Raw genomic sequence first — 21,951 nt, 5'->3', positions numbered from 1 at the left:
TAAGTAATGGTTTTATTACAATATTAATAAAGCTTGTGCCAATATACAATAAGTGCATTCTGTAATGGGTTGATTTTATCTCACCAATACAATTCTTTAAAACCAGAAAACCTAACTGATTTGGATTAACTAGATTATACATCTGAGTGAATTTTAGAAAACTTCACTTTTATTTTACCACTCGTTAACACACACACAGAGGAAACCACAGCAGGTCTCTAACTGATAAACTCCACCCCTGGAAGAGGGAAGCATGGTGGAATTCCTGACCAGGAAAGCTGCTAACGGTGTCTTCCTGTAGTCCGGTAATCACTGAACACTGAAGGCAGCCGGAGAGACAGTGGCCCCGGAGAGACAGTGGCCCCGTGCAGCCTGGAAATGGCTTCATTCAAGCGAGCAGCTCCGTCATCTGACAACTCAAACCCCAGAGGATCATGCACACCAGCCAGGAAGGACGAGCTCCCAGAGGCAGTGCCCACCTCTCCCCACCCCCGGCGTGAGTGTGTGGGGGCAGTCCCATCACCAGAACTGGAAGAGAAACCTGCAGCTGACGAGCCCGGGAGCAAGCCCAGTCACCGGGCCAGAGGCTTCTTCTTACAGATGAGGAAATTAGAAACTGAGACTCAACACGACTACCACTTGGCCGAGGTCACCCGGCAGGTTCAAACCAGGATAATTCGTGACAGCAGAAGCCTATTCACCTCCCAACATGCCCTGCTCCCAACACAGAAGGAATCCCAAAACAAGCCATCCTCAAGGTCCAAACACAGCTGCGTCCGCACTCGTCCTCGGCCACCCGACCCTGATGGAAGCAGCGCAAGCACTGACGGTGGAGCCTGAATGGACAGATTTCCAACACTTCCCCCGACTCAGGAAGGTCACCTCTTCCAGACACAGATGAGAAGCGACAGACCACCAAGGAGGACCATCCTCAGAATATGCCGGCTCTTACTTACAGGCAGGAAGTGTGTCACCTGCTCTTCTCTTACCCTTCAGAGCAATAGTTCTCAGTGGAGGAGAACTGGGGGCATTCTGCAATCCAGTGGGACATATTTGGTTACCAATGGGATTCAGTGGGTATAGCTCAAGGAGGTTACAACATCCTTTAATGCATGAGACTGTCTTGTCTAACAAAAACTCTTCCTGCACAAATTTCAAATGCCCCACACATTCACATGAGTGAAAAGCAGGCTTCTAATTCTCTGAGCCCAAAATCTTATTCCCTTCTACATTTAGACACAAAATATTCTTGGATAATTTTAATGTAACTTGAATTTTCCAGGAATTCAACTATTCTTCAAGTCTAGAGAAAAGTATACCTTGCTTTACTTGAAACTTCATCAAGAACTGCTCATCACTCTGTAATATTCCATCACCAGGCAGTATCAGAGTCCCTAGGGGGACAGCCCTCCTGGTCCAGGACCCGACACACGATGTCTGGGCATCTGGCCTATTCCCTGCCTCCTTGCGCATTTCATTCAACCATTCACACCTTAAAATACATGCTATTTTACTATACACTGTTATCCTTTTATTTCTCCCTACATTACAGTTAAGGCATTATATTAATTTTTAAAATTATATTTTCTAAACATTGCATTTTAGGATAAAAAGGCATTACGAAAAAATTATTCTAAAAAAAAAGGGATTGGGTCTGACCAGTCTGAGCCTCACTGCCTGCACAGAGGACCTGCTCACAGATGTTGAGAAAATACCTGGTGATCCTTTAGGACACAGTACGGACACAGGTGAAAGGCCCTGTCTCAGAGCAACACCACGGCCTATCCCATCTTCCCCTGGGGACAGAGAGCCCTGGAGTGCCCCCCCAACTGGAGAGCAGGTGTTGGGGCCGTGCAGGGTGTCAAACACACACAGCAGGACACTTTGGAGAGTTAGAGGAGGCTAGAGTAATTATGCCACACAGCAGCCGTCACCCACAGGCGTCCCAGACAAACCAGGACAGCTGGTCACCTTGAACTTGGGGCATGTTCAGGAGCATCCCAAAACCAACCAGGAACCCCTCCTCGATCCCACATTCCCCTGAAAAGTCCACAAAGCCCCTAGTGCTGCTCCTGTCCCCAGAGCACATGGGCAGGCGGAACCCAGCAGACGCCGGCAGGAGGGCCGGCCGCCATCCATCCGGCTCACTGTGGCTCACACTCCTCTGAATCTGCCATGCGCCCCGACCCGACCGAGCCACCGCCCTCGCTCCCGAGACACACAAGGCGGGAGGCAGCAGTCGGTCCAGAGAGAGCAGAGCCCTCAATGAAAATGCTGCGAGCTCTCAGCAAGTACAAAGACAGATTGTGCCACCACCACCAATGTGACTTTTGTGTTGCCAATTGTGGAAAAGGATAAAAACACCAACAGGACTGATGGAAAGTGCTGCCCAGAGCCCCGTGGGAGCTGTTCACAGAAGCTACAGCATCTGAGGGGCGCCTTGGACTGACGCATCTATAAACAGGGCAAGGACTAGGAGACATCCTTCCAATCTAACTAAACTCTCCATCAAGTTTCAATTCAAACGGCACATAAACTACAACACACCTCACTACGATTAGGTTCTAAAGATTTTAAAAAATAGGCACAGTAAGAACTACAGATGTGAATGGAAAGTTTGATATACTCAAGTGAAATTTACAAACACTGCTTATGAAGAAAAATACCTGAAGACTAGCCAGATAGAAAAGGAAAGAACAAACAAATGGACATCTTCAAAGATTTGGTGGGTTAGTTCCAAAGAAAAGATGCACCAGTCTGGTCTATGTCAAAAAGAAAATGTGAGAATGACTTTGAGTCATTCGGCAAATGTCGTGTGTGTGGTTCTGGCCCAACTAACATCGGTGAGGATGCCGCTGGGGCAGAGCCCCTCGCGTGCAGAACAACTGAGTCAGCAGCTGCGAGCCCGGCGAGGGCGTTCCCGCGCCCCATCTGTTCTTACCATCGCACTTTGTTGCACGTCTGCGTCGCGCCGAGAGGGGAGCCTGCCACCATGGGGACCTGGATGGGGCTGTGCTGCTTGTTCGTGACCAGATCCAGCTTTTCTTCCAGCGATTTACACGTCGCCTCGAGAGCTTGCAGCTTGGCCTCAATGCTATCCAATCGCAAGCATATGGTCTGGTTAATGGAATACAGGAATGACTGAAAGGGAAACAAAGATACACTTCAGAAGGGACATCTTGGACTGGAAGGAGACAATTCCAAGGAACACCAGACAGCTCCTTCCTCATTTCAACTGTATCTACTCCAACAGAACCATCCCCACGTTGCAGCTCTTTAGTTACAGGCCAGGAACATCTGAGTAAGAAGCTCAACTTTCTGTACTGAAAACGAACACCACAGCCCCGGCTCTACTCCTACGTGCAGCTGAGCCTCTTAGTTACCTTACGTCCACACAAAAACTTTATGTAGTCTTCAGGATGCTGTTCTGTTTACCAGTAGATTTACACTTAAAACTAGACCAATCTTCCTAACTATGAAAATAGATGACACCTATCCTCAAAATGGCCTGAAAACCAGCGGCCCTGCACATTCACATTATTCCCAACTGCCTGGAGTTGCCGTGTGGGACCGAGGTTCCCGTGCTGCTGTGAACAGCAAGCCCGCCACCTAGTGGCCGACATGCAGAGCAGCCTCCGGTTCCAGTGTCACTGCTGAGTCCCAACTGCTAAGTCCAATGAATCCCAGTGAGCAGAGACATGCACGACTCCAAACCCAAGAAGAGGATCAAATACACAAACCAGACGGGGAAGCTCTCACTCCCCACAGCCGCCACTGCTGCCGAGAGTCAACAGGATACAGATGGAAGCGTGTTGTTCAGGTAAGACTAGTACTGTGCAACCAACGAACACCCAAGGCCGGTCCTACCAGGTGATCCGGGGATCAGAGTGCTGGTTAGGAGCGAGTTCTTAAAGCTCGATTTAGCAGCAGGCTGGCTTATGAGCCGGCAGCTGAAAGTCACGAAGAATTTGCCATTCTTCTTTAGTGCCCTTGACTGACCAGAGTGAAGTGCCTGAGGTGGACACATCGGAAGTGAGGGGGCAGCCCAGGGGGAGCAGGAGGCCCGGAGGAGCTTCAGAGCAGGCCGGGCCCTCAGCACACGGGCGGGACGATGGCCAGCCTCTGTTGCACTGACAGGGCCCTACCGTTTACTCATGCTGCTCCTCCTTGTTAACAACAGGAACTGAATATTTCTAGACAGATGCCCCAGACAAACAGAGGAATTACAGGAAAAGTTACTTCGGTTTTCACTTGCTTGGCTTTCTTAAACTTCTCATACGCGCTGATGTGACTGTAAACACCAGACCGGCCAAGGAGATCCAAAGATCCAACATCACTGATGGACTGACTCAGAGGTTTCCAAGACCACAGGGAACAAACCAAAATTTAAGGACTTAAACGACAGGCGCAGAAGTACTTCGTCACTGGTGGGAAATATCAGCCACACGAATTGGTCACTTTCCTTCCATCCACAGTAGGTTACGGGTCTAGGGCAAGACGCCTCCTGTGGCAGCAATCTTAATCTAAATGATGTTTATTCTTCATACTTTTCAAGGAGAGAAAGCAGCTTTACGCATGTTGTAGGGGGTTGAACGGTGACTTGAAAAAACAATACATCCACGTCCTAATCCCCAGAACCTCTAAATGCAGTCACATTCTGCAAAAAGTCTTTATAGATGTAATAAGCCAAGGATCTCGAAATGAGATCCTCCTGGATTAGGGTGGGCCCTAACTTTAACAACCATGTCCTTAGAAGAGACGAGGAAGGGGAGAGACACAGACCCATGGGGAGAAGGCCGCGTACAGATGAGGCAGAGACGGAGGGGCACGGCCACAGCCAGGGACGTCCGGAGACCCCAGGGGCAGAAAAGGCAGGAAGGACCCTCCCCTGCAGCCTCCGGAGGGAACACAGCCCTGCCAACCTTGATTTCAGACTTCTGGCCTCCAGAACTGTGACAGAATAAATTTCTGTTATTTTAAGCACCCCAGTTTTTGAGAATTTGTCATGGCAGCCCTAGGAAACTAAGATTTAAATAATGAAATATGCTGTATTTTTACCTTTATAGAGGGGTCCTGGCAATTGATCTCTAGTCGCTGGCGTTTCAAAGCTGGTTCATCTTCATCTGTTACGACATGGTTCTCCAGCACAACTGAAAACCAACAGCAAAAACAAAAGACTTAAACTTCAATATGACAAGCTTTATAGAACTGTTTTAAAATCAAGACAGTAAACAGTTCTGACACCTTAAGGTTATATGAGAAACGGCGCAACCTCTTTCATATTTTACCTTTCTACAGTTTTAACTTAAAATTCTCAGGCAGAAAACAGGATATCTCCTTAATCTCAAGAAAAACTGAGATACCAGGTAAATTACATCCCTAATGTGCTTCTCATTCAATGCTCTGTTACGCCACCCTGTCTGAATTTCGGCATGATGAAACCTAATCAATAATAATGATTTCTTCCCAACCGGAAGCCTTGCCTGTTGGCTATCTCATTTCAAAACCAAAACCACTCTCTGGTTATTACGTTGTCTTAGGTGCTGGTCACCAGACAGTCTCCAACTTAACAGGCTGCTCCACAGAAGCCACCGCACAGTGCCGCTGGACTCAACGTGTCCCCATCAGCACCCTTCAGCTGATCCTCGAGGCTTCCCCACGGAAGAGCAACTCGGCACAGATTCAAGGCCTGCCACAAGATGGTCCCAGATGCCTTCCTTTCGTCTAAAATTAACTACAGAAACAATATTAAAGATAACCACAAAACCAAAGACCAAAACTATCCACAATCACCTCATCTCTGCACAGCCCAACCCTGTGCTTCGAACAGTCTTTCAACATGTCCATGTGGGCGACTATGGACAGAATCTATATTCAACACTTCCTGCTGAACATGGGGCCATGGGTACTTCTCCATTTCACCACAGGATTTCTCCTGCTCACCTCCCGGCCCGAAGCCACAATGTTAACTGCCTGGTGTGCTCCTCCTCGCCTCCTTCCACCTGCTCACACGTGGACACAAACATCAGACGCCTATGGGAGGGCCAGGGTCCTCTATCAATAGACCTGTCTGCATCCTTCCTCTCCACTCAGCCTTGTCACGTGGCCAGCCCTCCCAGCTGATGGCTTCAACTCACTTTTTTAACAGTAATAGCAGCGTGTGAATCTATTGTACAGAAATGAGTGCCAGTATACGAGAATACAGATTATATAGGTATATACAGAGAACACGCATATTATGATACTGTGTGTGTACACATGCACAGAAGCGTGTTGCTGTAGCACTAATGGGAGAGGGGCCACCAACGGAGCATAAACTATGGTGCACGCACACACTGGCACATCATCCATCCACCTGTCCAAGACATTCACGGTACAGCCGAGCAGGATGAGCTCGCTGTGGACAGACGATGTCAGCCTCACCTGGACAGTGCTGTCTGGCCACGTCCCGGCTCCACCCCTCAACCCTGCCCAAACCTCCATCTGCCCAGCCACCTCCACACAGGGAAATCCATCCACCTTCCATCCAGCCCCACTTGGATACCGGAACTCATGTCCACTCACACTGTGACACCAGCAGTGGCAGCCTCCCCCCAGAGCAGACCACCCCCCAGCCCCTTACACACAAGGCTATCCACAGATATGGGCAAAGCACATCCTGCTGGCATTGGATTCCTCATCTGCAAAGGGAAGGTTGGGGGCAAGCACAGGAAGCACAGGTCTCTGCGGTCCCTGCCACCAGCTCAGTCAAAGCACCTCCACTTCAACAGGCTGTATATACTGAGCTTCCAAGAAGATCTCGATTAAAAAAGAGTGTCAATGCCTTTCAGCCTATACATACCAGATGATTCATCTCAAAGGTCTCAAATTTAAAGACAGTGAATCATCCTAGGGCTCGAACACGAACCTTTCACAGGTCCTAGGCAAGAGCAAGAAACCGATCTCCTAGAGGTAAATTAGCCAAAGCTCTACCCGGCAGGAACCAGCCAAGGGCCAACAAGAACAAGAAGCACCCGCTTACCTAAGCGCTGTGCCTCACACACCATGGACCTGGCTGCAGGGGCCTTTCCAGAGCAATGCGTGCGAATGAGTTCTCATTAAGTGAAAAAGGAAAAATCTATACCTACAAGTGTTTGTGGTTAGCAAAACACACATTCTCAGAAGCTTAGTCAAAGCCTATTTACTTCCATTAGGAACTGGTAATTTAGACCAGGGTTGGGAGGACAGAGAGAGACCTGGCAATCATTCTAATCCTTCTAATTTGCTGAATAGAAACCAGTCCAGAGAGGTTAAGTGACTTGCCCAGGGCCAAACAGCTAGTTTCTTGTAACTACAGAAAAGAAGACTCAGTGCCCCTTGGCAGCGTGAAGTCCCTCAAGGTTGTAAGTAAGGGCAGCAAGCAGACGTGTAAAAGGAAATGTGCCCGTGAAGACGACTGAGATGCACACACCAGGGTTCCAGCAGTGACTTTCCAGGGCTATTGGACTGTGAGTTTGTTTTTTTCTTCATCCTTTGCTGCACTGCTTTGTATAATTTTGCGTGCATTACTTTTAGATTTAGACTAAAGAACCCAGCATTCATTTTAAAGCCATGGCAACCAGCTGGAAGCCAGGCCTGATGAGAGCTCCCATCTTAGGGAGGTGCAGACAGGTAGAATAAGTGCCACCATACGGGGAGCACGTGCAGAGTCAGAAGAATCTAAACATTTCTGCTTTAAATGGAAATTGGAAAAAACTAGAAGGACGTACATGCCAACAATTTAAAAGCTGTTCTACCGCTAGGACTATGGGAAATTTTCATTTCTTCTACTTGCTTAACTATGCTTTTAAATATTACAAAGGTCATATTTTAGAGATGAGGAAAAAATAATCTCACTCTTAAACACACTCCGGGTGCAAACGTGTGTAATGCACTATGGTATTTGCTGGCTGCCTGCAAATTCCTCTAGGTCAGAGATCGCAGGCTTTCTGTTGAAGGCCTCAGAGAGCCCTGCACACAGTAGGTTTGCATTAAACAGTAAATTGTAGCTGCCAGTTAATTAAAGAACAGAGATGGAACAAAACCAAGACTGTAAATGATTTCGCTAAGCCTTCCTTGCACTGCAATCTATAGAGAGAGAGAATTTACTTGGGATGTAAGCTGTCAGAATTTTAATAGTCCTAAAAATGCTTAAAATTTATGTAACTGGAACATTTTTCTTTTATAACATTGCAATACGTACTGTCTAAAGAAATTGTCCTTCACCTCCCAAAGTCTGCACAGATATTTTCAGAATTGTTACGTCCAACAACAGTGCTGCTGCTTCTTTAAGTTCAGCGGTGTCTGAGGTGTGGGGCTCATGAGGCCAAGGCCGCACGGTCTCGCTCCAGCCACACTGCTCAGCTTTGACTGAGAAACTCTGGGTAAACGGCAACACCGCTATGCCCCAGCTTTGTTCAGTGATCTGACACTGATCTTGCCAGTTAAGAGTGCTGCTCAGAAACCAATCAGAAGCAAAATAAAGGGGGAAACGGACCAAAGAATAGCATTTCTGAAGGAGCGCCTTCATTTCTTTGTGAAAGCTCATTTAACCCCCAAATTATTTATATTTTATATATTATATTACTCTCTTTCCATACCATAACTAATTCCAAATGAACTTTTTCTATTTTTCAAATAGATCACACAAGATAGACATCATTATACTTTCTTATGGGATTTCTGAAAATTCTCTTTTCTGTGGGGAAAACAAAAGTCAGCATTTCAGTTCTGCTATTCCAGAAAGAATAGCCGGGCAACCAAAACACCCAGTGACCTAACTCTGTGTACTCATCACATCAAACTTCACACAATATAAAACACACAAAACTTTAATGCAAAAAAAAAAAAAAGTTGTTCTCACATTCAGTCGATGGAAGAATAACAAAATAAGACATTTCCGGGAGATTTGTCAGTGTCTTATCAAAATTCTGAACATACAAAGCAACTCTACTTCTAGGAACTTACCCTACAAAAACATCTGCCAAGATACACGCATGGATCTTTACGGCAGGGGGGTATTTAAAAGAACACCAGTGCAAACAGTGTAAGAGGCTACACTGGGATACACCTACAAGGGAAATACCACGTGGTTGTCAAAAAATGAAGTTTGTACACACCAACACGGGAAGACGGCCACAACACAGGCCGAGAGGGAATTTTGAAAAGGAGGAGGTGTAAGGAAGAAGGCTGTGGAACCTTGTGCAGGTGGGGGTGGGGGGCAGCAGAGGCTGGACGTGCTTGTGCACACATCAGAAGACGGAGAGCGGAGCAGGTGCTGGAGGGCTACCCACCTGGGAATGGATGCACGGTCTAAGATTGTTTACACGCTCTAAGACTTGCATTTCTCACACAGAGCATGCATCTCTTGTTCTCTTGCTTTATTTAACGGAAAGAAAACTTCTGGGAGCTCTGCTGGATTTTTAAAGAACAGAGAGAAGCACGGTTCCCCTGCTGTCCCCCAGCTCTGTACCTGGGTGATCAGGACTCAGGTCTCCCACTGCAATCTGCACCACATCCGCCAGATCCTGTTCCGACATCATCCAGAAGGAGAGGGGAGAGGCCAGCCAACGAGCAAGAACCAAACTCAGGCAGGATCGGGTTTCTATCGCCTGTAAAACAAAACCAAAGACAGAAGAGAGGGAGATTAATAACTGCGACCTGGGAGATGATGGCAACTGCTAACCATGTGTATTCAAGAGGATGTCAAACGTCTGTGGATTTTAATGTAGGGTTCTTGTTGCCCCAAACCACCAAAAGGTTAGTCTTCTCTGAGAACTGAGAAACAGCTCAAAAACACTGCTCATTGCCTCTGTCTTAACCACCCCACTAGCCCCTACCTGACAGCCTCTCTCTTTATCAATGCACCCCTCACACCGCCTCCTAAGTCCCCTTCCTAAAACACGTGAACACGTCATCCCCCAGCCACATCTCCAGCAGTCCCCTGCTGCCCACAGAGCACAGCCTATGCTTCGCCTGCTCCCCGCGGAGCAGGGCCGTGGTGGTGCTAGCCCCTGCTAGACACACCTCACCCGAGAAAACCACCACACTGCTGGTCTCCCCCAGTAACACACCTCCCCACGTCCCGAATTTGACCCAAAGCACCCTTCCACATAGGCTGTCCGCACACACCATTTCTGCCACTCAAACCGCCCTCCCTCTAAGCGCCTCTGCTTTGCTTTCCTTTGGCTGCCAGTGCAGACCTGCATGCAATACCACCCCACTGCCACAGCCCCAGGGGCACTGCCGTCCCGCCCACCACTGCACTTGCCAGGGCAGGGGCCGCCTCTGGTTTGAGTTGTCCCCGGGGGGAACAGTGTGTCTGCAACAGTCAGTGACGTTCTTCCTGCTCCTGAAACACTTTGATTAGGCCCAAAGAGAGCTTATCTTCCAAAACAAAAATGAAGCCATGTCATTCCAAAGATAGGGACACAGTATGTGAAAACAGGATGCCCTGGAGAACTGAGGAATCAATGTCACCACAATATTTTTATCATATTATACTTTATATTTTAATTATTATAAATAAATATAAAATAAGTTTACAGGATAAACTGTCTTTCTCCAACCCGACCACATGTTCCTTGACGGCAGAAACCACACGCTCAGCTCTCTGTGGCACAGTTCCTTTCATCAGTAAGTGCTCACTGTCCCAAGTCACAACTCCCGTGGGGCAGAGGGGAGTTGAATTAAAATTTTCAGATCATCTAGTTTCAACTAGGAGTCTACTGGCAGCTGCTTTTAATGGATAAGTTCCAACAGGCACAAAATTAAATTCACAGGTTTCACACATGTTCTTAAATCCTATAAATAACATGGTTCCTCTTCTCTTTTGTCCAGATTTAAATTCTACAGCTTAAACGGTGGCAGCTCCAGAATTTCTTAGGGACAACAATTTGCAGAAGGAGGAACCAAGCTCCTGTCCTAAATCCTCCTTTCTAGAGTAAATACAACATTTTTGCTTAAACATATAATTGAACATATGATCAATAAAATGGCAACGGTGTTTTTCTTCCCAGTTTATTCCCACTTCACATAAAACTGAATGAATTGAGAAAACATCAATTGTCCTTAACAAAGAAGAGAGACTGATGACAAACAGGAGGGAAACAAAGAACCTCAGAGGCACTACGACTGACCACTTTAAACATCCAACTATGAAAGATGGCATTGACAGAGATTTTTAATCTCCCCAAATCCCCTTGTAAAGATACATGGAACAACTAGGAGGGCAAAACCCAAATCCAGGTCAACATCTACAATACACTGAGTGGTCAGGTGTCCTAAGGAAGTCCAAACTCCGAGTGGGTGGGGACACACCACTGACAGCCACGAGATGGTCATGGCAGAAGCATGCGTGAGGCAGGAGCAGAGAGAAGCAATGGGTCAATCTGGGAAGAGCAGCCGAAAACAGCAGGTGAGCACAATCCAAGAGCAGACAAATGCAGTGGGGTCTGCAGTCATGTCCAGAAGGCCTAGAACATTCTGGGCCCCATGAACTCTCTAATCATCTGAAGTTCCCTTCTAGGCCAAATACACTGAAAAGAGATGACGGGGGATAGAATACAAGATGTACAGGACAGGGAAACAGAAAGAGGAAAATGAAAGTCTAAGGGCGAGAGAGAAAGACAGAGCCCAGTGAGCTCAGAAAATAAGCTGCCACATTTTTTTTAAACTTCCTAAAATCAACAGAAGACAGAGCTTCAGAACACTGAAATTAGAAAAACTATTCTAAGTCAAGCTTCCCTTCAAATTCAAGAAAATTAATGCCACACAAAAATGAACAGAAAATACTGAGGTGAAATCTCACATACAGATAACATTTTAAAAGAGAATGTGGAGCAAAATAACATTGCTACAGATGATGAAAGCATACTAGAAAGACATGTCCTCAAAAGAGATGAAAAATCTATACTGATATTTCAAAACAAGGGGCTGCCCGGTGGCACAGTGGTTAAGTTTGCGTGCTCCGCTTCAGCAGCCGGGGGTTCACCAGTTCAGATCCTGGGTGCAGACATGGCACCGCTTGGCAAGCCATGCTGTTGTGGTAAGTGTCCCACATATAAAGCAGAGGAAGATGGGCACACATGTTAGCTCAGGGCTAGTCTTCCTCAGCAAAAAAAGGAGGATTGGCAGCAGTTGTTAGCTCAGGGCTAATCTTCCTCAAAAAAGGAAATTCAAAACAAGTTGAAATACATGAAGGAAATGATGTAAGATATCATCAATCATAAACCAGCAGTAGAAAAACTCAGAAACGAGGTAACAGAACTCAGAAACAATCAGAACTTTAAAAAATAATAATTTCAGAAATGAAGATCAATCTAGAAGAAATCCAAGAGCAAATGCACAAACTGTGCCTTAAGCAAAATGAGAAAAGAATGAAAATTTTAAGAATTAAAAAAAAATGAAAGAAAAAAGTTCAAGAAAAAGTAGCATAGTGACAGGCAAAGCAGATCCAACATACGTATAATAGAAGACTCTAAAGACGAAAACCAAAGCAAGCAACAAAAGGGAACACTGAAACTCTAATTCAAGAAAACTCTCCAGAAGGTGGGGAGGGGAGGGGATGTTTCAAACTACTTATGGAAAAGACACATCACAAACAAACCTGGTGAGGAAAAAAAAGCAGAGCCACCAATACCAAGACATATTCTAATAAAAACAGTATTTAAAGGAAAGAAAAATTCCTTTAGACAGCCAGGCAAAAAGACCAGGTGACTTATAATGGAAAAAAATTAGGTCATCAAACTACGACAGAAGAAAATATATTTAACATATTTGAGATACTCAGGGGAAAAAATGTGAGCTTTTATAACCAGACAAAACGACTTTCAAGTACAAAGGCAGCAAACTTTTATTAACATACAGCACTCAGAGAATAGTATTCCCACAAACCCTTCCTGAGGAAACTGCTAGAAAACATGCTTCAGAAAACCAAAATCACTAGAAGAGACAACACAAACTGGTTAGTGGTGAACATTCTATATTTACATGTAGAAATAAGACTAAATGAAGAATATAAAGGAGAAAGTGTAGTATGCAATGGCTATATGCTCTGATGATGTAGATACAATTCAACTGTTTAAAAATGGGGAGAAAATTTGGGAGAACATATACGAAACAAATTTTAACAATTTTCAATAGTCACACTGAGTGGTAGTGTTGGAACTCCCTTCTGAGAATGTTCTGTGTGCAAATAAGGACTTACAGAATATCCCAGTTCTACCGTTCCTGATGTTCTTGAAAGGTCAGATAAAAGAGGTCAAGTAGACCTTTGAGCTGTGGATTTGAACTGGAAATATGAACTTGGGAACATATGTTTAGACATACACTCTATCTCTGTCCACTAAAAAGGCGTAGAAACAGTGGTCAATCCGATAACCATGTACATGCCTGGAGCACAGACTGAGGTGTTGAAATACCATCTCCCACCAAAAGAAATCAGAGCTTCTTAGAGAAGCGGCTGATTCCACCCGAAGCAAGGAATATGCAAGATGAGCCAAGAACATCTTGTTAAGCCAGACGTAAGGAAGCTGCCAAAGATATCAGGGTTATATCAAAAGGAATCGGGGGCTAACTTGAAGAAGCTCCTCCTGGCCAAAGATGAAAAAGATTGACCATCAAGAAGGTTAACAATGTCAATGGCTTGAAAGGGAAATATTTTTAAATTCATGAGTTCAAAATGATACCAAAAAAAGGTCACCTTTGGAGGGTGCTAGGGAACTAAGTCATTAATCTTTTTAAAATGGTAATGATGAAAGAATCAAGCATTTATCCTGCCTTTTGTGGAACGCAATAAAAGAAATCTGAACTAAACTGGAGTCAGGGCAGCCTGTAGGGGGAGCTCTCATGCCCCATCACACATCCTCAATGACACCAAACAGGAAGAGGTGGACCCTGCACCTTCCACAGGAAGCACAACTACTTTAACTACTGAGGGAAGACTTCACTCCACCCAGCAACAGCTCAGCCAATGAGAAAGGCCACAGCCCAGCCAATGAGAAACGCCGCAGCTCAGCCAATGAGAAATGCCGCAGCTCAGCCAATGAGAAATGCCACAGCTCAGCCAATGAGAAACGCCATGGCCCAGCCAATGAGAAGCCATTGCCGCCCTGAACTGTTACTGTCCTCCAATGGTCTTTCATTTAGAACAGCCCCTCCCCACTCCTCCTTTTCTCTATAAAAGCAGCTCCCTCCTTTGTTTTTTAGATCTGCCTATGGTTTGCTGTAGCATGCATATTCCAAGTTGCAATTCTTTGGGCTATACCCAAATAAACTCATTTTGAGGGTAAAATAACTGGCAAATTTCCTTTTTTTTTTTTTTTTTTTTTTTTTGCTGAGAAAGATTTGCCCTGAGCTAACATCTGTTGCCAATCTTCCTCTCTTTTTTTTTCCCCTCCCCAAAGCCCCAGTACATAGTTGTATATTCTAGTTTAAAGTCCTTCCAGTTCCTCTATGTGAGCCCCCACCACAGCATGGCTACTGACAGATAAGTGGCATGGTTCTGCGCCCAGGAACCAAACCCGGGCTGCTGAAGCAGAGCATGCTGAACTTTACCCACTAGGCCATCAGGGCTGGTTCCAAATTGGCTTTTAAGTTGACACTTTCTATACAAATTGTACCACTGAAAAATAAAAAGTTTCTCTGTATGGAAGTATCACAGCAAAGAAATGAAGAACAATCCTCACTACGCAGTCCCTGAGGAGTTAAGAATCTAGTGGTGGAGCTTCAGTGGCTGTTAACATCACTAAGAAAACCAAACACGGATCCCAGGATCCGCCTTATTTAATGAAGAACACACCACCACCTATGAGGTCAGTTTGCTGCCACCAAAACAAACTGACAAATGAAAATGCCCAAGTTAATACTATCAACATACAGGAAACACAGGGGTCAGAAGAACATGCCTGACAACACCACAGAAACGCACGATGCAAAACCAAAATTCAAACTGTGGGAAACTCTGCAAACTATACCATTTAATCAGCAAATAAACTGCATGTAGGTGAGGGGCGATCAAAAGGTCCCCATAAATTAAAGGTGACTTGAAGCAACAAAACACTCATTTTCTATATTTGCATTATATTTAATAAAAGGGGCTTTTAAAGGCAAAATTCAAACAAACTGGAAAACAATATTTGCTACACATACACCAATGAGCTAATTTCCTTCTTTCACAGCAATAGAAAAAAAAGACTAATAAATCTAATCAAAAATGAGCATAGGAAATAGAGTAAATTCACAGAAAAAAAGTCACAAGGCTTTTAAACATGAAAAGAAGTCGACCTCTTGCGTCATTTTTAAAATGCGAATTTAAACACAACATTTTCCAACTCTCAGATTGGCAACAATCACTAAGTGTGACACCGTGCAGGAAGAGTATCAGATGAAACAGGCGTTCTCTTGCACTTCTGCTGGGGGTGTAAACTGTGTAACTCTGACAAGCATCAGGCAAAAGCTATCCAAATGTTACTGGTCACAGCCCTGACCTTGTCAATCCCGTCAGGAGTCCTTCTAACTCTCAGGTTCACACATTTGTGCAAAGATCCACATACCAAAGAAAACAAAACAACTAAGGCACTGCTTTTCACAGCCAAAGAATGGATCTGACCTAAATGTACAGCAACAGGGAGTTGCTAAAAAAAAAAAAAGTATTGCACAGCTAAACAATGGAACACCAAACTGTTTAAAAGAATGAGGCAGATCTAAGGGAAAACTTCCCAAGATGGGGGATTATATGAATATAAATGGAGGAGAATGTGTATAACAAGCTTTTTTTTTTTAAAGTAATATGCTAGATACACACAAAATATGCCTGGGACCTAAAGGGTGACAAGGAAATTATTTTTCACTGTTCATCCTTTTATAATATTTGCATTTTTTATCATGTGCATTCATCACCTTTTCAAAATGAAAAACACACTTTTTAAAAATGGTCATACAACTAAATATCTAGGCATAAACTGTGGGGGAAAGTCTCAATTCCAACCTCAGTTATATACAGTAAAAGTCTCTGAACCCTCACGCCTGGCTCAACACTGGGAGTTTCTTCAACCTTCAACCTCCAGGATTCAGAAACAGGCAGAACCTACCTGAAGTGAGTGAGGAGAGCCTGTCAGGCCTACCAGGTGTAAGGAAACAAGGTGTCATGCTGACCCTGTGTCCTCTGAAGATGCAGTCTAAGTACAGACTAACTGGTGGGCAGTTTGACGATCAAAGCTACTTATGTCATAAACTGGATCTTTCTTTTGCCGATTTAAGAACCAAAAGCAAAGATTACTAAAGGCATACACCAAATTTCTTGTTCAAGGCGGTAGTCCTCAGATAATACCAGCCAACCAATCTTTGAATTGATGGATTTAAAACATTTTACAGTCACAGACTGCTTTCAGAATCAAATCAAAAAAATTATGGACCCTTTTCCAGGAAAAAAGCACGGATGGACAATATTCTGCCAAGTTCCAGAGGCTTCACAAACACCAGGGACTGCTGGCTGCCTAGCCCAGTACCTGCTCTCCCTGGTGCTCAGTGTAAGAGCCCTAATTTATAGGGACATGTGGCCACCAGAGCCTCTCCCCTGAGCCTCTCCTGCAGCATGCTGTGACCACATGACTAATTCTGGCCAATGAGATATGAGCACAGAAGTGGTGCATGGCAGCTCCCAGGACAGCTCGTTAAGAGTGCTGGCATGTGGCTTGGCCCTCCTACTTGCCCTCCTGCTGCTGGACTCCAGGGATGTGGATGGACAGAAGGAGCAAGAATGGCAAAACAAGGAACCAGAAGGAAGTAGCCTGGGGCCCTCACGTCAATGGAACTGCCACACGTCCCTGGGCTGCCTGCCTCACACTTCCTTATAGGAAAGAAAAATAACCAACCACACACTTTAAAACGAGGTATTTGGAATCTGTCACATGCAGCCAGGCTAAACCTAAGTGACAGGATAGGCCATTCATGATGGCCCTGAGTCCACAGGTTCCAGCTAATACCTCTCATAAAGGGCTAGTGGAAAGTTTTCAAGTGCCCAAGTCAAGCTTTTTCCTGGTTTCTAAAAGCTCTACAAGTGGCTTAAGAAAAGACACCAACCAAGCTCACCATAAAATCGTGAATCCTAACCTCTTCCAAATGAGGACACCACACGTTATCCAAGTTGTTTACTCAAAATGATTCTGTTGCCAGGATAGTCATTTAAAATTCTGCTAACAGTGAAGGTTTGAATAGAAAAAACTAGGGCAACAAGCCCAAGAAAACTGGAACACAGCAATACATGCGGTTGCCATTTTGGCAAGTTAAATTTGCCGTTTCTCAGAAGTCCTGGAGATAGTCCAGTCTTAACATCATAAAGCAGCTGGACTGAGATTAATATTCAATAATGTCTCTAACAGCAGTGACTTGTTAGGACCCCAGCTGGCTTGTGAAGAGAGCAGCTTCCACGGTGCCCATGAGAAAAGGGCCACCAACCAGAGTCAACAAGCCAAGCACTCAGTCTCAGGGGGACAGTAAAGTGAGTGATGGCCGCCCATGCTGTGAAATGCTGCAGCCACTAATGTGCATGAGCCTGGCCTAATGACACGAACCAAATGGAAAGGCCTCCAGAGTACAGGACTCAGAGAAAGGAACATAAAGAGAAAACTGCAGAACAGTATGGTATGATCCCGTGTGTGTGTGTGTGAATGCACACCAGAGGTCTGGAATGACACATACTGACGGTGACCCGTGAGGGAAGGAGAGGACAGATAACACGAGCTGACCTTCCTCCTTCATCCTTCTGGATTGGTGAATTTTCTATAAGCACATATTATTTATTTATCACCTGTGAAATTGTTTTTTCTAAAACAAAGTAATAAGTATACAGACAAGGCCAACTGCTCAAATCTTGATAAATGTTAGGAACCTTCTTCACCCCTGCCTCAAACCCATCTCTCAGCCCACAATGCACGTGCATCCACAGCCATGACCACTCCTGCAGATGCCCCCGAGGCTGTGGCCGCTGCTCGTCCGTCCCTGCTCTGAACGCTTCCATCCTCCTGACCACTGGATCATCCTTTCTTCTCCCCTTCCAAATTCCAGTCCCTTCTTCCCTGGGGTTCAGCTGCCCATCTTGCTCTCTCTCCATCAGTTCCCATGAACTTGGCTTCCCCTTCCCTCTGTGGCAGCCTCGCTCCTGTCCGCCCCTCGTCATGCCCAGGGCCCACACTTGAGCACTCTCCTTCTTGGTCCCTCAGCATCAGCCTCCTGGGTCATTCCCAATATATATCTTGCAGCCATTTCCCCACCTCCCTCCATCTCCATTCCTCTGGTGCCCCTTCAGAGCACAATTCCCCAGAAAGTTGCCTATCCATGCCGTCTCCATTTCCTCTCCTCACATTCTCTCTAAACCCAGCCCAACCAGACTCTTGCTTTCCACCCACAAAACTGCCCCGTCCAGGGGCTCTCCACGCTCACCCTGCCCACCTCAGCGCCCCCCCCGGCGTCACTTCCGCCTCCTCCACAGCCGTCCTCCTCCCTGGTCTGACTTCACTCTGCTGGCGCTGCCCCGTCCTTGTAGGTTTGCGTCATCTCCAGCCATGGAAGCCCAGGGCTCGGCGCTGGACCTCCTCCTGATTGCACTGAAACACCCTCTACGTGCTGATGGCGCAGGTTCACCCTTCGACTCAGACGTCTCATGTGGACTCCAGATCCACGCCGCAAATGGCCTGCTGGACATCTCCCCTGGGTGCCTGGTCTCAATTTCAACATGCCCAAACTGAACCCACCCCACAACCAACCTGCTCCTCCCAGACTTTCCGTCTCAATTCATGGCGAAGGGCAGTTGCTCAGGCCACAAGCCTTCAGTCCCTCTGGGTTCTTGTCTCTCTCACACCCAATCCCTAGGCAAATTCTCTCATTATATGAGCTCCGGCCTCGTCATCTCACGTCTGGATTCGTGCCCTGGCCTCCACATGGGTCTCCTTGCACTGCCTCTGCCCCATAATTATGCCCAATACCTAGTTAAAAAGCTACCGGGATCATGTTAAACATGTCAGGCCATGTCCCTCTGTTCAAATCCCTCCAAAGGCTTCCTGTTACTCAAGATGGCTTACCTGGCGCTCTGAAGCCGGCTGCGGACCAGCCAGCACTTCTCCCAGTGCCCCTCAGGCCCTTGCTGCTGCTCACTCGACCCTCCAAGGAGGCCCCCTCAGCTCAGCAGGCAGGCGCCCAGCTCAGGGCCCTAACACCCCGACATCTGCCGGCCCCTCTGCCACCCACTGCCTCTGCCCCAACGATGCTGGGTTACAGCCCGACAAAACGCACACCAGCATGCACCTCCCTGCTCTCCTTTCCTGCTTCAGCGCAAAGCACTTACGGTCTAACTTACTACATATGCTAAGTACTCGCTTTGCTCAGCACCTGTCACCCCACTAGAAGATAAGCTCCGTCAGGGCAGGAATTTCCATCATTGTGTTCATGGCCTGGCACAGGGCCTGGCACACTCAGTGAACGCTCGTGTGATAATCTAGTGAGAGAACCCCTACAGAGTTACACACCACTGCACAACTACGAAGGTGAGCATTTCTACTTAAAAATCATGGACCAGAGGCCGGCCCGGTGGCGCAGCAGTTAAGTTCACATGTTCCGCTTCAGCAGCCCAGGGTTCACCTGTTCAGATCCCAGGTGTGGACGTGGTACCATGTGGCAAGCCATGCTGTGGCAGGCATCCCACATATAAAGTAGAGGAAGATGGGCACGGATGTTAGCTCAGGGCCAGTCTTCCTCAGCAAAAAGAGGAGGATTGGCAGCAGATGTTAGCTCAAGGCTAATCTTCCTCAAAAACACACCAAAAAAACCCCATGGACCAAGGTCTTCAAACTTCTCTGTGCCTATGTTCTGAGTTCAATAAGGACTGCGCCCTAATTAAGTCACAAATATATTTAGTTTATGACTGTGAACTTCACATGAATGACGCATTCGGTTGGTAACTGAAAATACAGCAGGCTGCTCATCGACTGTCAGCAGCGGACACCAGGAGCTGTTCATCAGCTGAAACACAGAACTGCACATTTATCTTTAATTTTGTTAATTTTTAAAGATTTTGAAATGCCCATAAAATAAGAGAGAGAGAGAGAGAAGGAAGGAGAGGGAAGGAGAGGGAGGGAGGGAGGGAGGGAGGGAGGGAGGGAGGGAGGGAGAGGGAGGGAGGGGGAGGGAGGCATCCTAAATGCAAGTCTTGGAATGTAATTACGCAGAAAAGACCCTCAGGCCCCAACAAGGGTGATGGGAAGGACTCTGTCACCAAGGTCCTAGAGCAGGCCCCGCCTCCTCATCCCAGCCCTTCATCCGCCCCCGCTCCAGGTGGAGGCTCGGGGTCTACCTGAGGAGGAATGTCGAGTCCACAACCCAGGAAAATCACAGTAATTTCCACTCCCATTTAAGGAAGGGGCCATGTAGCGCCTAGTTAAAAAGCTGCCTCCAGAAACAGGGAAACCACCAAGAAACCAGAGATCACTCAATCCTTTTGGATCTAAGTGTAGTAATAAAATAAGTAGTTAACAGCCAGTTGAAGTAAACAAAGGAACCAATGTACACTAAACTGAGATATGCGGAAAAGACTGGCTTACTTATCTTTCCCCCTGAATCAGCGTGAGATGGGAGGTGTAAATGGGAACAGGCAAAGAATGAAATGAGGAAGAGAGAAAATCTGACTGCACATGGCTGGTCAGGCACTAAACTGGGAACTGGGAGAAGCGAGGGGGCTTCCTCCTGTGCTTTCGACTCATTCCCAGGACAACCCAGGCCACACTGCTTCTTCTTCAACACAGCCCCCCACATTTACGTTTAAAATTAGGAAAAGAAGGTCAAACTAGCCTCTGACGGCAGGTCCTTTCCCTCATGGTTAACATGTTTGATTAAATTTGCCACTGTTCGTCATGCTTTTCAAACCCATGAACCTCCTCAAATATAGACCACAAGTGCAGGAAAGAGAAGAGGCTGGCAGAAGCCGATCCCACAGCACCCAGAGCCCGGGCTCACAGATCAGCGTCTCGGGACTCCCTTTATCATCCTAATGTCAGTGAGGCCCCAGAGCGTGTGCCTGTACAGATCTATCTCTCACTAGTTATCACATTTGAAGTTAGAACACGAAATGTTTGAGTATTTCTTTATTCACTTAAAAATTATAAAAATTAACACATTACATATTAACATCCAAAACATTTTTCATGAAAGATAACTATAGTTCCCCAAACAGCAGCAGCAGCAAAATCTTTGCAAGAAGAGGGACATAGTTTGGCATTTTCACAAATCTCTTTAACGTCAGACTTAATGGAAAACAACCGGAGTCTTCATCTGCACTGGCTTCCAGTCCGCTGCGACTGGGGCTCTGGCTGGCGCGCGTGAAAGCTCGGCACACATGGCAGCGCGGCTGGGAGGGGAAGGGCACCTGCAGAGCCTTTTCAGGCGCCTGCGGACTCTCCTCTCCAACGCAACGCCAAACTCCACACGCCGTTTATTTCTCCCCAAAGGCTTGCTGCAGTGCAGGATCTGAAGCCATATCGGTGAACTTTCTGTACTTTATGACTTTAAAACCCACTGCCCTGTCCTGTGCTTCAACTGGATCTTCCACCCAGGTGTGATTTTGTAACTTCGCACATGGGTCATTTGGAATACACTGCTTCACTGAGTTGTGCAGATCTTCCAAATGCTGTTTATTATATATGATCAAAAGCATCACATTCGTTAACATCAACACTGATCTCAGCAGAAAAGTCTTCAAGTATTATGCAGCTGTCAGGCTCATGGTGGCAGACACGAGCTTTCCGAAATTCCAATTTCACCTGCAAGCTCAAATTTTATTCCTGGCAATAGTGCTAGTTGCTTTCCTTCAAGTGACAGGCTAATCTTGTTCATTTAGTAAGAAATATTGTAGTTTGTCAATTATTCTTTCACGGTATTCCATGA

The 21,951-nt window shown here is 46.2% G+C and overlaps 1 protein-coding gene across 17 annotated transcripts in view; it reads right to left on the bottom strand.

Moving 5' to 3' along the window:
* The window catches only part of BANP (BTG3 associated nuclear protein), a 117,839-nt gene that overhangs the window by 80,851 nt on the left and 15,037 nt on the right, over nucleotides 1-21,951 (bottom strand). For 16 of the 17 annotated variants that reach the window (XM_014738369.3, XM_070262152.1, XM_070262155.1 and 13 more), the window contains 3 exons: nucleotides 9,491-9,629; nucleotides 5,059-5,150; nucleotides 2,942-3,141 (listed from right to left, as the gene is read on the bottom strand). In XM_014738369.3, coding sequence (XP_014593855.1) covers nucleotides 2,942-3,141; nucleotides 5,059-5,150; nucleotides 9,491-9,560 — 362 coding nt within the window. In that variant the 5' untranslated portion in view covers nucleotides 9,561-9,629. Of the gene's footprint in view, nucleotides 1-2,941; nucleotides 3,142-5,058; nucleotides 5,151-9,490; nucleotides 9,630-21,951 lie in introns of those variants that run through there. The other variant, XM_070262160.1, reaches the window with a different exon arrangement.

The sequence above is a fragment of the Equus caballus genome, chromosome 3, assembly GCF_041296265.1.
Source record: "Equus caballus isolate H_3958 breed thoroughbred chromosome 3, TB-T2T, whole genome shotgun sequence".
NCBI classification, from domain to species: Eukaryota; Metazoa; Chordata; class Mammalia; order Perissodactyla; family Equidae; genus Equus; species Equus caballus.
The sequence above is the reverse complement of the archived record's forward strand: the minus strand, read 5'-3'. Positions and strand labels throughout refer to the sequence as shown.